Source organism: Pteropus vampyrus, unplaced genomic scaffold, assembly GCF_000151845.1.
Source record: "Pteropus vampyrus isolate Shadow unplaced genomic scaffold, Pvam_2.0 Scaffold55, whole genome shotgun sequence".
Taxonomy (NCBI): domain Eukaryota; kingdom Metazoa; phylum Chordata; class Mammalia; order Chiroptera; family Pteropodidae; genus Pteropus; species Pteropus vampyrus.
In genome coordinates this window covers 5067174-5084906 of record NW_011888836.1, presented here as the reverse complement: position 1 = coordinate 5084906, position 17733 = coordinate 5067174, and the positions used below count along the sequence as shown (strand labels likewise).

Below are 17733 nucleotides of genomic sequence, written 5' to 3'. Positions count from 1 at the left end.
CCATTGCCCAGCTAATAATTATCAAAGTTCAGCACTTGTTTCATGTTTCCACCCAACATCAATTTTTTGTTTGTTTCAGCTGGAGTATTTTAAAGCAGATCTCAGAGAACATGTCAGTTTACCTGTAAACACCTCAGTATCTTTATATATCTCTTTAAGAGATAAAGGACCTTTTATTTTTTTTTAAATAACCACTTCATTATACCCAAGGAAATTAGAAATAATTCTCTAATATCTAAAATCCTGTACATGTTTGGTTTTCATTGTCTCAGAAAAGTATGATCACAGTTTTTGAAAGCTTAATAAAAGTGTTTTTAATGTTGTAGGGCTTTACAGTTTACCAAGTGACTTCACACATAATCTTTTTTAGAAATATCACTTCTTATTTTAATCTCTATCAAAAACCTCAAGAAATAGTTAGCAAGAGACATTTAAATGAGTTTGGGCACTTGTTAGCTATAGTAAGGCATTGGCTAAGGAGCCAGGTGTGAGGTTTAGTAGACTTGTTAATCATTTTACTTTTTTGATGGTAGCTAGTTAATGGTTTCAGTTTAAGAACACGTGAAAGTATTTATTAATTCACCTGAACTTAATAGCCTGTTGCTTCCTTCAGGGCTATGCATATAATAAACTTAATTATTTACCTTTACTCTGAAAGAGGCACAAAATATCTTTACCCTAGTTGCCTTGTTATTAGATGTTTCTGTATTCATAGATCTTTGCTGTGTCTGTATATTGCTCACTGATTGCTGTTATTATGAGAAAGGTGTTAAGATACTCATGTGTTAATACATCAGTCATCTTTCTTGCTCTTTATAATGTGTGTCTGTATGTATGGATGTATATACATTAAGTCAAGAATATTTCCGAATGTTTTTCAGTTTTTGGTTCAATGTATTGTTGTACTCTATCAACTCAAAGGTTTAAAAAGCAGTAAATTCTTTCCGAATGGTGAATCAATACTGACCATGAATGATTACAAACTTCTCTATATCAGAATCCTTTCAATTTAAATTTTAATTTAGGTAATTATTTCCTTCTAAGAGGAATAAGAGACAATTTGCCTGAAAATTTAAGTTAACAAAAGTCCAGATTACTGAAGTCAGGGCTTATCTCAGCATTATCATATTTCCTCACTTCCCACCACCCAAATTATCAAAATCATTGATGGTACCTGGGACGTCACGCCCCTTCTTCCAGTCTCAGGTAAATAAGGAAAACTTGAGAATAGCTCGCTGGAGCTGAAGTCATCCTGACTTCAAATTACACAAAGGTAAATGCAGAATTTATTTATGTTGCTGTCTGTCATTTCAGGTATTTCAACTGTCTAAAGACAACTTTATAGATATATAATGTAAAAGAAAAGATCAGAAAACATTAGGCACATAGAAGTGTGGAGTATATTAAGCAAAATGAACATCTCTGGAAGCAGTTGTGGAAGCCCTAGTTCTGCAGATATATCTAATGACTTCAAGGATCTCTGGACAAAACTGAAGGAGCATCATGATAAAGAAGTACAAGGTAAAATTTTTTCTTCAATACTTATAGCAGTATTCTGTTGAGACAGTAATAATAATTTGGTATGACAGTTAAAGATCTCATTTTTAAGGAACCTTTACTATTGTAATTTTTCGTGCTTCATTTTTATGAGTTGTTGCTTTTTAACTATAGGAAACTACTAAGGTATGTAGCTCTTGCACAATTTGTAGTTATTTACTTGAGTGATATGTGTGGTATGATATAAAGGGCATAGAAAGTTTTAACTGAAGACCTGGATTTGAATTCTTATTTCATTTATCTACTTGCTTTGTAATCTCAGCCAAGTTACATAACTTCTAAACTTAATTTTCTTCTGTAAAATTGTTCACAGGATTATTTACGGACACAAAAATACTACATAAGTCATTTGACAAATGTTTGAGAATTTATTTACTACCAGTACTGAGATACAAAAGTAAATGACAGTTTACCTTCAGAGATCCTGCAGTCTAATAGAGTCATGTAAACAGATCATTACAGTATAATGAAATAAGCACTTAAAAGGTTCATATGAAGTATAATGAGTGAACACAGGCTTGAACTGTTGTGGTTGGGATGAGTATATATTATTTGCGATTGTGTTAAAATGGAGTGCATGTAAAGGAATTTTCTATTAAAACCAAACTCAGGGTTTGATTACTAAGTTTTAATATACATATCTAATTCTATAACTTTAATGTAATATGTTTTTTCCTATGTGTGGGAAATGCTTTCTATTATATTTGTTTCTTGCAACATTAGATTTAATTCTATAGTGCTTTATAGTTTTAACATTACACCAGGGCGCCATTAAAACTGATCTACCTAAATCTAAAGTAAAATTTGTAGGTCTTGTTGGAACTTACCCTTGGTACATTGAGTTTCTGGCAAAACCTCATAATGGATTCATTGATTAATGGATTGTGAAATATGAACCCCAGAATTATTCTTGCAAACCCCAGCGTATTTGGAGATACTTGTTCAAGAAATGTTTTTCGGGCACTTAACTATGTACCAGACCTTGCGAATAAAAATGAATCATATACAGTCCTTGTTTTAAGGGATTTTGTAGTGCACTATGTTATCTGAGAATATAAAGGAAATGACAGGAGTATACTGAGGGGAGGGGAGTAGTGTTAGACCAGGCTTTACAATTGAATTAAGTTTAATTAATCAGTATGTATTATGCTGAAGGCATGGTTGTCATCATGCCTTGTCTTTAGGATTAAATCAAAACTTTCATCTTGTGACTATTCCATTCATCGCAAATGGATGGAAGTAGTCCATTGTTAAGGAAGAGGCCATGTGTTGGAGTGGTTAAATCTGAATTCTGAATCTACACTGCTGATCTTCAAAAGCCGTATATGTAAAGCATTTGTAAGAGTGTCTGGCACATAGTAAGCAATATACATGTTAACTTGCTATTTTTCTGAAGCAGGAACCATTATGTACTATCAATTCCTGCTGTGGACTGTCCCAGCTAGAGACAATGGGATACTACAAAAAAGTTGTAACAGGTTTCACATACCGATTACTTATTATACCCTTTATGGTTTTTAAACTGCTGGTGTTTGGCAGAAACAAAAAGAGAAGACCAAAATAACATGAGAAAATTTAAATAATTAAGAAATCTTATAAAATTCTTTATTTTCCATCTCTTTTTGGCAAGGGGGAGGAGTGAAGATACTTTAAAAAAATAAATAAATAAGTCATGAAGGTGGCTCCATAGTGTAATGGTTAGTTAGCACATCTGCTTTACATGCAGAAGGTCCTGGGTTTGCGCCCCAGGTGGAGCCACGGACCGTACCCCGAGGGCCCTAGGCACAGGTTGCACACTTGCTGCGAGCCTGTGGGAGGAAATGCCCCGCCTTCAGAGATCCAGTTCTTAAGGGGAAATGCACCATCCATAGGTCAGGAGTGGAAGTAGGGAGGAGGAAATAAAGGGGCGGGGGGGCGGGGATGTCATGAAATATACCTAACATAAAATTTATCATCTTAACCATTTTTAAGTGTACAGTTCAGTGGTATTAAATACATTCCTAATATTGTGCAGCTATCACCACCATCCATCTTAATAACTCTTCTCTGAAACTCTGTACCCGTTAAACATCCACCACTCCTTGCAGCCCATGGCAGCCACTATTCTACTTTCTGTCTCTATGATTTTGACTACTCCAAATACCTCATATAAGTGGAATGATACAGTATATGTCTTTTTGTAACTGGCTCATTTTACTTAGCATAATGCCCTCAGAGTTCATCCATGTTGTAGCATATTGCAGAATTCCCTTCCTTTTTAAGTCTAGATAATATTCCATGGTATGTATATACCATATTTTGCTTATCCATTTGTCTGTGGTTGGAAATTTGGGTTGCTTCCATCTTTTGGCTATTGTGAATAATGTTGCTATGAACATAGGTGTACAAAATACCTCTTCAAGACTCTACCTTTATTTATTTATATACCCAGAAATGGTTTTGCTGAATCACATAGTAATTCTACTTTTAATTTTTTGAGGAACTGCCATACTATTTTCATAGTAGCTACACTGTTTTACATTCCCACCAACAATGCTCAAGGGTTTTAATTTCTCTGCCTCTTACCAGTCTTTGTTGTTTTCTGTTTTCTTTCTTAGCCATCCTAATGGATTCGAAGTGGTATCTCATTTTGGTTTTGATTTGCATTTCCCTAATGATTAGTGATTTTGAGCATCTTTTTATGTGTTTATTGGCCATTCGTGTATCTTTGGAGAAATATCTATTCAAGTTCTTTGCCTATTTTTTAATCAAGTTTTGTTGTTGTTGTTGAGTTATAGGAGTTCTTTGTAACTTACTAGAAATGATTTGCAAATATGTTCTCCCATTCTGTGGATTGCTTTTTTACTCTGTTAATTGTGTCCTTTGATGCACAGAAATTTTTAATTTTGACATAGTCTAATTTATTGTCTATTTTTTTTTTGTCACCTGGACTTTTGGTATTATATCTAAGAAATTGTTGCCAAATCCAATGTCGTTTAGTTATTGCCTTATGTTTTCTTCTAAGAGTTTTATAGTTTTAGCTCTTATGTTTAGGCCTTTGGTCCATTTTGAGTTAAATTTTGCATATAGTGTAAGGTCAGGGTTTAACTTCATTCTTTTGCATATGAGTATCTAGTTTTCCTAACACCATTTGCTGAAAAGACTGTCCTTTCTCATTAAATGGTCTTGGCACTCTTGTGGAAAACCATTTGATCATGAGAGTTTATTCCTGGGCTTTATTTTATTCCATTGGTCTGTATGTCTGTCTTTAGGCCAGTAACACACTGTTTTGATTACTGTAGCTTTTAATTAAGTTTTGAAATCAGGAAGCATGTGACCTTCATCTTTGTCTTTCAAGATTGTTTTGGGTACTTAGAGTTCCTTGAGTTTCCATATGAATTTTAGGATTTTTCTATTTTATCAAAAAACATCGTTGGGACTTTGATTGAAATAGCGTTGAATCTGTAGATCACTTTGAGTAGTATTGACATCTTAATATTACAGGCTATGAACAGTAAGGTATCTTTTTATTTATTTATGTTTGTAATTTCTTTAAGCAACACTTTCTTTGTAGTTTTTATTGTATGTCTTTCTTTTTCTTGGTTAAGCTTATTCCTAAGTATTTTATTTCATTGGATGCTATTGTAAATGCAATTGTTTTCTTAATTTTCTTTTCAGATCGTTCATTGTTAATGTATAGAAACACTACTGGTTTTTATATGTTGTCTTTGTATCCTACAACTTTACTGAACGTCTCTATTAATTGTAGTTTTTTTTAAATTATTTTTTAATTTCGTTTCAAGTATACAGTACATTGGTTAGACATCTATATAGTTCATAAAAACGATCCCCCCAATTGCTCCCTCCCTCCCCTGACCTTCCACCTAGCCAACATATTAATGCTAACTGCATTCCCTATGCCATGCTCCCCATCCCTGTGACCATCAGCTACTAACTTGTACTTCTTTAACCCTTCATCTCGTTCTCCCAAACAACCCTCCCCTGTCATCGTTGTCCACTACATTTGTGAGTCTGTTTTTGATTAGTTTGTTCTTTTTATTCCTTAGATTCCGCATATAAGTGAAATTATATAGTGTTTATCTTTCTCTGTCTGACTTAAGTACCTTCTAGGTCCATCAAGGCAATATCTTTTTCTATCCCCTTCCTTTTCATACGTAGGAGTCTTGTTTTCTTATCCTTTCAGCCACTCCATCCCTTGGTTGGAGCACTAACTCTTTTCCATTTAAGGTACTTATTGATAGAAATGTAGTTGTTACCATTCTTTATTCCTGTTTTTGATGTTTTTTTCTTCTTAAAGAAGTCCCTCCAACATCTCCTGTAATACTGGCTTGGTGTTGATAAATTCCTTTAGCGTAATTTTGTTTGGGAAGCTCTTTATCTGTCCTTCAACTCTAAATGAAGCTTTGCTGGATAAATTATTCTTGGTTGTATATCCTAGGTCTTCATCCTGTTGAATATCTTTTGCCAAGCCCTCTGTCCTACATAGTTTCTTTTGAGAAATCAGCTGCCATTCTTATGGGTTTTCTCTTACATGTAATTATTTGTTTTTCTCTTGTTGCTTTTAATATTCTTTCTTTGTATTTAATCTTTGGCATTTTAATTATGATGTGTCTTGCTGTGGGCCTCTTTGGATCCCAAATTTTGGAATTCTCTGAGTTTCCTGGGGTTATATGTCCATTTCCTTCACCAGATTAGGGAAGTTTTCCATTATTATTTCTTCAAACAGCTGTTCAACATCTTAATTTCTTCAGTTACACCTATCAGACAAGTATTTGGAGCCTTAATAGTGTCCCATATCCTCGAATTATTTTTATAGTATTGGTGTCTTTTTTCTTGCCATTCTGATTGAGTGTCCTGATTAGCTTTCCTGTCCTCTAGGTAGGGCATTTGATCCTCTTCGTTATTCACTTTGTTTATTCCATTTAATATACTTCTCATCTTGGATAATGTGTTCTTCATTTCAGACTGGTTCCCTTTTATAATTTCCATTTTTAAGCTGTTTTAAATCTCTTTGTTGAAGTTCTCACTGAATTTATCTACACTTCCCATAAGTTCATCGAGCATCTTTATAACTAGTGTTTTGAACTCTGCATCTGTTAGACTCCATTATGTCAGGATCTCTGTACTCTTTTCTCATATAGTTTCTGCTTCTTTGTCTTCCCATTTTGGCTGCCTTTCTGTGTCTGTTTCTATGTACTAAGCATAGCTTCTAAGTCTCCCGGTCTTATTTGTGTGGATTTGTGTAGTAGGTGTCCAGTGGCGCAGTCCTGAGAGGGGTTCAGCTGCAGGCCAAATTTAGCCCAAGCCTGTGTCCCTCCAGGGCCACCTGTTAAGATTCAGCAAGCAATGCACAGATGCTGTGCTTATAGTTGCCTCAAAAGGCCACATCAGAAACCCGGGCTGCCTCCAGGGTGAGTCTTAGCAAGGAGCACCTGACTCGAGGAGGATATACCTGAATGTGGCTTGGGTGGGTCCGAGAGTTGAGGGGGGTGGGGTTTCATGGAATCCTCTGGGCAGAGCGACCTCTGTTATACAGTTTGCTGACCTCTCTGCTATGGTGGAGCGTGTCCACGCACTGTGGGTTGGGGTTGGGGCGTGCTCAACAGGGAATATTGGATACCGGGAGCACTTCTGTACCGAGCAAGTCTCTCCTGGGCCCTCACTCTGATAGTGTCTCCTTGTAAGTCCCTAGTGCCCCCTGCGCGCAGCCAAATTGGCACGTGCTCAGAGGGAGCAGGTCCGTCACCGCGAAAATCTGCTCGTGGACGCGGCCCCTTTAAGAGGCATATGCTGCTGCCTTTGTCCCACTCAGTTACTGGGAACTGGCAGTCTAGAGTTCTTGCCCTGCCCTACCTTTTGCCTTTGCAGAGTGTTTTCTTAGTCTTCTCCCTAGTTGTATGGTTTGTTCCTCTAGATCACCAGTGATTTTTCCATGCTACTGCTTCTTGTTTCAGTCACAACTTTGATTTGGTCACCAGAGGGATGAACTGAGTCTCTATATCATCTATGCCATTTTTTTTTCTCTCACTTCTTAATTGTAGTTTTTTAATTCCTAGCTGAGATAAATATTAGAAGCTGTTAAATTTTTTAATGAAAGATTGGAGTTTGACTACTTCTGTTGCTTCACCTGCATCCTTTACTACTCTATAATGCTCATTCTTTGATTGATTATTCTGATCCATGTTTCCATGAAAGCCCTCTTTCAACATATAACATTGTTGATGCAATCAGGGTGCATTAGTATTCACTTAGAAATGAATGATATCAATGGAGTTATTATTTTCCTTTTTTTAATTTAAGCTTTAAAAAAAAAAATTCTGAAACAGTGAGCAGTGAAAAGTTATCCCTCTCACCCACCCACACATGCACGTAACCACTTGTATTATTATTATTTTTTGTATGTCTGTGTTCTTGTTTAAACTTTAAGGTTTTTTTTGTTTTGTTTTTAGGAAATATTGCATATATACAGAAGTAAAGAAAATAGTATAATTAATTCCTATATACCTATCACTCAGCTTTAACCATTGTCAGTAGATGGCTAATCTTGTTTTACCTATATTCCATGTACCTCTCTATCCCTCTTCCACTCAGTTATTTTGAAGTCTCTAACATAATTTCATCTATAAATACTTAAATTTAGTCCAGTAGTCTTAACAAAAAAATTCCATTATCACACTAACAGAACAAACTCTCTAATATCATCTAGTAGATGATAATGTTCAAATTTCCCTACTTACCTAAAATGGTTTTTTTAGTTGGTTTATTCAGATCTGTACTTAAGACATCTCCATGTTGTATTTGATTAATATATCTATTAATTTTTTTAGTGTAGTTTCAAATTTGTTAATGATAAAGATCTAATTTTAAAATGAACTGTTCTTTTGGTCATATGTCTGGAGACAAATATGAATATTTTATATTAATTCTGTTCTTCACTTGACTACACTATTTTCTCTCAGAACATCTAGTGTGCAACATTGAAGAAGGATTCTGAGTTTTAGTGCTAATTTGCCATTTATTCAGTGAGTAGTTATTATATGCGAAGGATGGTAGCAGTTGCTGAGAATACAACAGTGAAGACACAGTAGATTTTATGGGCATCATATTCATTTTTTTTAGGAAAATATTTATACAATATAATTGTATAATGAAATGATAGCAAAAAATAGCCAGATACAAGACAGTGTCTTGGTAACACTGATACCAATAATGTAATCAGTTAAATAACACCTTTTTTTTTTTTTTTAAATTGGAAAGGAATAAACAATGTCTAACAACTTCTGTTGAAGAGCAGCAGTTTCTTCTTTTTGGTTTATAATACTGTGACCCCAGCTCATAGGCTTACCCATAAGAATGGCTTCCAGTTTAAACTATTATGGGAGCTACATATTAGAAAGCTTATTCTTGTGACCTGGAAGTGAAGCAAGTAATGTTTTGAAATAATTTAAATAGGACCAGATATACTTGAGTTTTTATTAAACATTTGTTAGAGGAGAATTAGCATTCTGCTGTCTTTAAGCATAAGGTTAATTTCTTTATCCTTCAAATAATTACTTTCTGTTGTTTTGTAACTGGTTATAAGAAGATCATTACATTTTTATTATGCAGAGTCCCTATCTAACTCATCTTTACATCCCCATAGGTAAAAGTCCTTCACACATAATATAAAATCAGTAATCAGTAATGATACCTGAATGAATTGCATAGTTTAGAGCTATATCAATGAAACATTTTCTTGAACAGTTTTTAAAATCCCATAACATATAAAAATATCAAAATTATATATCTGTCTAAAACCCTGAAATACTTTACTACCATTTACTTTAATACTCTGTTTTTAGATAATACTGTAGAAACTTGGGAAAGGAAAAAACAAGTCACCATTCTACAGAAATGACATTTCTCTCTTCTCTCCTAATTTTAAATGATATGCGTGTAGCTTTTCATATTGTGATCAGTGTACATAGCTATTTTATATCTGGCTTATTTTTACTATTTTATTTAAAACATGCTTGTTTTTCATGTTGCACATCATTATCATTTTAGAATTTTTAGACATACCTGAAACTGGGCCAGTTTTATTTTTAGGCCTTTAATTTAACTGATAAAATACTTAGCAGATTTCTTCTTCATGTTTCTTGGTGTTTCAGGGTCTTTAGGAGATCTCTTTTATGATGAGGACGTATCAAGAAAATAAATAATACTCTGATAAGAACAATGTGCCATATTCATCAGATTATAGAACATATAAAACAAGGATTATATAGTATATAATTTTTTTAAATTGTGTGTTTCTTGTGGCTATACTTTGATAGTCATCATACTCCCAGCAGAGTGTTTATATTCACTGAAAAACTTTAAGGGAGGAATATAGCAGTTGTTGGTATATTTGGTAAATATCTATGTTGTTTGTAAGTGGTAGGTATTGGATATATGTTTGAGAGAAGATAACCTTTGGTACATTATAATAGATTGAGCGGGGTACATTTTTACATTTTAAAATCTCTTACTGGAGTCTTAAAGGCACCAAATGAGCACTATCTTTAAAAAATTAGTATGTTATTTTAAGACATTTTGGTTGAGGGCTAGGCAAATTAGCTGAAAGCAAGATTTTTTAAGAGTCCTTTGTCAATGTTTTTGCTTAGTTCCACATAAAATTAGATAGTCTGACTATGAGATAACATCAAAGACATGCCTGAAGGGTACTTAAATTTTTTTTAAGGTGGGGGATCCATTTGGGGAAACCAGTATAAGAGGCTATTTGAAAGACATCAAACATGGACTTGTCCAGACTTTGCAGGTTTTGAAGTAATACATAGGAATAAAAATTGACTCATTACTTTTAAACTTTCACGTCAGTTTCAAGAAAAAAAAAGGAAAAGAAATGTTATGAATGTTAATACTTGAAATATGTAATTTTTACTCGGGTATACAAGAAAGTCTACCCATAGGAACTTAGATTCATCTGAATACCCTGCTATATGTATCTAGAGCTTTCTTTTTTTCTTTTGACCAAAACATAATAAAATGATAGCAGAAACATACCACATACAAAACAGTATGTACATGCTGTTTTTTTTTAATTTCTTTTAAAATTAGAAGATAATAAAGTCTCCCAGCTTCTGTCAAAGAAGAGCAGTATGTTAACCAGACCATTTTTGTTGGAAAATTTTAGAGACATTTGTGACCGAGTCTTTATATATATTTTTTAATCTTTAAGATAATTGTATCCTTTCATGATTGTTCATTCTAGTGTCTTATGTTCCTTTTGTGACATGCTGCTAGTGTCAGGGGTAAATACAAATTGTTATTGATAATATATAGTCTTTATACTTTGAATTCAGAATTGTTTTAATAGAATTTAATAGAAATTTCAGAATTATTTAAATTTTAAAAGTTTAATGAAGTTCATGTGGGTACAATTTTTTTTTTTTTTGCCACTTTAATCTCAGTATCAGGTTTATTATTTAAAAGCACAGTAACAAAATGAAATTTAGAATATGTTTCAGAATGCCACCATTTTAATAAATGGTCTCTTGTTCGTGGCAGGTTCTGCCATCAATGTCTCATCTAATAATATTTTCTATATCTGATAAATATGGTTATCAGTTTCATAGAAAACCAGGCAGATTTGGGGGTACAAAATTGGAACTCCTTTGAAGAAATGAGAAAGGATGGAGGCTCCAATATAACAGGATAAATACTTCTTGATTCAGTTTTGTACTGCTGCATTTATTTTTTCAAATGTTTCATCAAAAGTTCCAAAAAGATTTTTGGATAACATTTATATTCAGACTACACAAATTAACAATGAGAGGAATTACATGTAATTTTCATCCATAACATCAGATAGATTCTTTCATTATTAAGAATACTATCAGTAATTTACATCTGTTATTTTTCTATTTGCGTTTCCATAAATTCAATAAAATCCACAAAAATTAATTTACTCATTTTGAGATAATTAAATATTAAAGAGCAAACTAAGCACACTTTAAATACGGCTGTATCTCATAAAGACGAGTTTTCACTTTGGAGTTGAAATAATTTATTAGGCAATTACAGAAATACTAGTAGTAGTTTTGGTAGAAATTAAATTGTTTGGGCTGTATATAAAGCCACTATTTGTCAAGAAAGGTGTTATTAGGCTCATAATTTATAATTCAGAACCATAAATTGTTTTAAAATCACAGTACATACATTATATATGGTTCTGGGTAGACAACTAAAAAAAGTAAAAATAAACAATTATTTTGATTTGGTTTATAATATTGAATTCTTACACATTTCTGAATTCATACTTAAATTTGTTTCCTGTGTTTTAACTACATATGGGCCCTTAATTGTTTATTTTTCTCTAAAATTCATATACGAGTGGGTGCAGGGTTAATTGTAATATAGTGCTTGGTCTTTTGAGCACTGTTTCCTCAATAGGTGTCTCAGGTTGCCAGTGTTACAATCCCAAATACTTTGTTGAGCAGACTACCTGTTCATACAGGAGCTGCATTGTTGTACAGCCTCATTCCTTCCGATGGGTGTGGAGCAGGATTAAAGCACACTTTATAGGGGTTCTAATTGTAGATGCCTAATTGACTTGATGAATAGCAAATGCTAAAATTTAAACACATACACATGCACACATAAACCTGTTTCAGGGCTGATCTGCGTGACAGAACAAATGCCTCACAGGTGTTGAATGCTTACAAGATAAAAGAGTAGTCTTTTCATATTTCCCAAGAATTTTCTTTTGAAGTTTATATGGATTTTCTATTTCATTGTTTCTTTTTAAAAAATGATTCATGGCAAGACTCCATTTCGTCTTTGGGTGTATTTTCACTTCCTAAAGGCAGACCCAAGATTTAGAAGTCGGCCAAAATTAAAACAAGAAAATCTGTCAACAAGTAAATTTTCATGCACTTTGGGAAGGGAAGAATAGTTAAAAACTGCTGACTCTAGTCTTTGACCTAGTAGGGTCACAAGTTCTTTTCTTAATTATTTAAGAATGATTCAATGCTTCAGTAAGTACTTTCGTGGTCTTGTGAGTTTGTCATCATTACCCAAAAAAGAAGAAAGCTTCTCAAGTAATGAACTTGACAAATTGATGGAAAAGACTTTTTAAAAATCAAAAGATGATCCCAGTTTTTATTTGTAACATTCTTAAAAAATACTTTCCCTTTATTGGTTTATTTTTTAACAGTTTTCCAACTCTCTTAGGGCAAATGTTTTTGTTTTTCCATAAATTTATTTAGCTTTTCATTTTGAGCTTATTGTAGATTCACATTTAGTTTAGTAAACACTACAAGGAGATCTCTTGTACCCTTTACCTAGTTTCATCCAATGGTAGTATCTTGTACAATTGTAGTATGCTATCACAACTGAGAAATTGACATTGGTACAGTCTACCAACCTTATTGAGAGTCCTTCAGTTTTACATGCGTGTGTGTGTGTGTGTGTGTGTGTGTGTGTAGTTCTATGCAGTTTGATCACATGTATAGATTCCTGTGACTACCACCAAGGATCTCTCATGCCACCCTTTTAAGTCTCCATGCCACCCTTTTAAGCTACCTTCCTACCTCCCTAACCCCTCCATGGCTACTCATAATGTGTTCTCCATCGCTATAATTTTGTCATTTCAAAAATGTTATAGAAGTGGAATCATATGGGATGTACCCTTTGACGTGGGCTTTCTTTTTACTCAGTGTAATTCTCTTGTGATCCATCCAAGTCATTGCATGTATAAAGACTTCATTTATTTTATTTATTTATTTTGCTGAGTAGTACAAGGCTATACCACAGATTTGCTTTTTTGGTTTTTTGTTTTTAAACAATTCACACATTAAAGGACATTTGTTTTTTTTTCTGTTTTGGGTTATTATGAATAAAGTTGCTGTGATTTTTTGCTTACAAGTTTATAACATTGTTACTATTTTATTCGTAACATTTTATTTATTCAAACTATAGGTCATAGAAGTGAGGCTAAAATGAATTGTAGTAGTTGGATATTTCCTAGAGGTGAAATTTGAGATATAGGGCAAACATATAACACATAATTCTCCAGGGCCTTTATTTTTCCTTAATATCTACATTTCTTGGCATTAAATTATTACAACTTGGGGCAATAGGAAAGGGTGACTTCCCTACTTCCCTATCAGTATCTTTGTGAGTTTTAACTTTGTCCCCAATCAGCATCATGGAAGGGGTGATTGTGGGGAAATGTATAGGTTTTTTTAAAAAAAAAACTTTTACTTGTCTTAAATTATATTGTTCAAAAGACTGTCCTAAATTAAACAGATAATGAAAACTTCTGTTCTTGGACATGACAGATTTATTAATGTTTCTATACACATTATATGGAAAATTTTTCTAAATGTATAACTTACTAGAGTCCATACTAGAGTCCATAGACCAAAGACAAATAGTAAATCTTTGATTTTTTTCAGAAATCAGTCAACCTGTAACTATTTATTGGAGACTAATTCTGCCTTAAATAAAATGAATTCTTGAATAGACATAGAATTTTTAAAGTTCCTAAACATTATTTTTAAAATAAATAAAATATCCACGACTTAATAAAATAGATTAAGTTAGATATCAGAGAAAGTACATACAGAAGCTCCCCTCTCCCCCACTTTTTGATAATTACATTGCAGGAAATAGAGAACATAGAGAAAACCAAATGGTTCAGTGTTGCTAAATAGACTTAATTTTTTTATTTAATGATTTTAATAGCTATATATTCCATCAAGTGGTTATATATTTTACTTAAACATGTCCCTATTTTAAGCATTTTATGTTGCTATAAATTGTTCACTATTCTTTGTGACTATGAGTTTCTCTATAGTTTGGACTATAGTGTTGGGTTAGAATCCAAAAAGTCAGATATTGATGAAAAAGTGTCCTGTTATTGCTAAATTGCTTTCCAAAAAAATTGTGTCAATTTATACTATCTCAAGCAAAATATGGGAGTATAGTTTTACAACACTTATTAACATTTGGTATTATATTTCTGCTAAGTAATTTCTTTTGGTTTGAATTTATATTTAGTTGCTAGTAATGTTGTATACATGTTCATTTAATAGTTGTTTTTCTCCTTTTAATTATTGTTTCTAAAAATTAGAAATGTCACTGTATTTTATCTATATCTTCCTTGCAGTTTCTGTGCCCATCAGCCTGGTTTCTTCACAATAACTACCTGAGTCCCAGAGGCAGTGGTTTTGTTATGTTTTGTGTCAGAATCAATTAAAATTAAAAATAATTAGTACAAATATCTTGAGATAAAAACACTAATGCCCGTTGTTAAGTACTTTTTGTAAGCAATTTTGCCCTAGTCCAGGACTTCCTGCCACAATCTGTTTTAATCCCAGAAGACTTGAGCGTACATGAGCACTATTGCTGTTAGCAAGTACATTGGCTCTGTCAGAACATAGAACATCGTTTATAGTGAACTTCTAAATTACATGCTTGCCCCTGCTATTAGAAAGGAGGTAACTCACTTTAGGTAGAGAAAATTTCATTCTACTTGGCTGTCATATAATAGACTAACTGCAATAATGTTACAGATATACTTTTGTGACCTCAGGGTACAAATAAGGGAAATAACTCTCTTCAAACTAATGGGACCTGGCCCATTTTTCAGAGGCCAGACTCAAGTGACTTAATAATGTAGCATTAGACTCAAAGAAACTTAGATTAACTGCTGAAGAAATGAGGAAATGTATAAATAAAATACTGTGGTTTTTTTCCTTAATATTTTTCAGGTTTACAAGTAAAAGTAACTAAACTGAAAAAGGAACGAATTTTGTAAGTATCAATATGTAACACTTATGTCTTATTTATAAATTAATTGATACCAATGTCCTATTTGACCTCAATGTCTTATTTATAAGGAAATTAGCTTTACTTAGTGTGAACCTTGGATAGTTGACATCAAATTTTTCAGACTTTTAAAGTAAAAGAAATAACTTAATCATTCTGAGTATAATCTTAGTTAATATTTGCTTATATTTATATTTTAACATGATTGTAATATATAATTTTCATAAAGTATTTAAGACAAGAACTGACCTGTAAATTCATTTTGATCTGTCAACAAAATCCTTTTCTTAACTATGATTAACACCTGGAACATCCTTACCCATAGAATAATTTATATCTCTGTTTCTACAGTAAAGCCATTCAGTTCCCACAACAGAGAGATATTTCTTTACTTATAGAGGAAATTAAATCATTTCTGAATAGTAAGTTTAGGATGTATACCTTATTAGGATAATTTCTTACTGTGAGCAAAATAAGCCACTAGAAGTGACTTTTACAGCAAGGAAAACATATTCTTTCACATAAAAGGTCCAAAGTAGGGTGATCCTAGGACGAGTTATTCAGTGACTGAAAAATCATCAAAGACTCAGGTTATTTCTGTCTTTCTTCTCTGCCATCTTTAGTGTTTTGGTTTGCCTTATTAGTTGTCATTCACTACAAAATGGCAAGATGACCATCATCATTCTAGTTATCACTTGCAGAACCTCCTTGTGTTCCTTTTTACTAATTATAAAAGTTTTCCAGAAGCAACCTCCATCAGACTTCCTCTGACTCACTAATGATTATTGTGTGTGCGTTCCTAAACAATAACTAGCAAAGGGAATTAAGTTAACATGATTCGCTCAGACTAATAAAGATTCTGACACTACTTTATATGTATTCTAGGACTGAGCAAATAAGTAAATATATTATTGATAATGAGAGCCAGGTTTTACCCTCTCAGGAGAAAGGAGTTAACAAAAGGAGAAGGCTAGAATGAACCCTCTGCTGCTGGGTAGGAATTGGAGTTAATAGTATGAATATATGGGTGAATACATATAGAAATAGATACAGATATATGTTAATAGATGTGAAGACACACATACATTTCCTAGGCGTGGTCCATTGAGAGGGCCTAGAAACAGTGATTCCCAGTAGAAATGAGTACACCTGAAGCCCAGATCTTGATTTCTAAAGAGAATTCTCCAGTAAAATGAATCAAGGCTCTTTGGAGAATTTTGGGGCTTCACGTGTGCTCATTGTGGGTATGCAAAGTACAAGATGAGCTAGGACAGAAAATAAGAAAACGTTAAAAAAAATGGGGACATGTTGAAAAGATACTAAAAAGATCTTTAAAAAAAACCCCTCTAATGGATAAATCTAGGAAAACCTGAACAATGAAATAATGATAATAATGAATTATTCTACCTGTGGAATAAACGGACAATTCTTTTTTAGTATAAGTTTTGCAAATTACTCAAAGTATCTCCCACAGAATACTTAATAATTGCAAAGAGAAAATTATTACAATGTAATTGTAATTATAATTACAATTATTACACTGTAAAATTATTACAATGAAAATTATTACCAGTTAACATCACTGGTAATCAGATATGTCAGCTTCATGTACCTCCTGATGTGATACACCAAGAACACAGCCTTACTTCTTCTGTTGTATGCTTACCAAAAATGCACAATCCAAATTTTATCATGGAAAAGACCAGACAAACCTTACTTGAAGGACAATCAACAAAAGAACTGGCCAATACTTTTCAAAAGCATCAAAGACAGAGATGAAAAACAAAGAAGAAGAGACTGTCTCAGATTCAAGGAGACATGACATTAAATGCAATGTAGGATCCTGGATTGGACCAGAAAAATAATATTAGAGGGATAGAGAAATAAGGTTTGTAGATTAGGTAATGGTATTGTATCAGTATTACTTTTTTTTATTTTGATAATTGTATTATTGTTTTGCAAGATACTTACATTCTGAGAAGCCAGATAATAGGTATACAGACATTCTTTGTTCTATGTTTATAACTTATTTGTAAGTCTGAAGTTATTTTAAGATGAAACATTAAAAAACTTTTTAAAGATTTCATCCCTTGAGCCCAGACAGATAACTTCTCTCCAAGCAGCTACTGGAAATTGAGAAAAATCGCTATTCTTTTAGCAAAGAATAAGGAGATGACTGTTGGATAAGCAACAAAATTGTAACTGCATTTAGACTAGTACTACTCCTGCGGCTCAGAGGACAGGGCCAGTAGGCAATGCAGCTCTTAAGGCATGGTTTCCTTTTATGACACAAATTTTGCTTTGTTTCTGTGGGAAATAGGGATATCAAAAACCATCCAGCTTTTTAATGCACTTTAATTA

At 33.1% G+C, this 17733-nt stretch overlaps 1 protein-coding gene across 4 annotated transcripts in view; it reads left to right on the top strand.

The window, feature by feature from the left end:
* Positions 1-17733, top strand: part of RBBP8 (RB binding protein 8, endonuclease) — a 79951-nt gene that overhangs the window by 1658 nt on the left and 60560 nt on the right. For 3 of the 4 annotated variants that reach the window (XM_023530817.1, XM_011360446.2, XM_011360447.2), the window contains exons 2-3: positions 1315-1521; positions 15315-15357. In XM_023530817.1, the coding sequence (XP_023386585.1) occupies positions 1413-1521; positions 15315-15357 (152 nt within the window). In that variant the 5' untranslated portion in view covers positions 1315-1412. Of the gene's footprint in view, positions 1-1314; positions 1522-15314; positions 15358-17733 lie in introns of those variants that run through there. The other variant, XM_023530816.1, reaches the window with a different exon arrangement.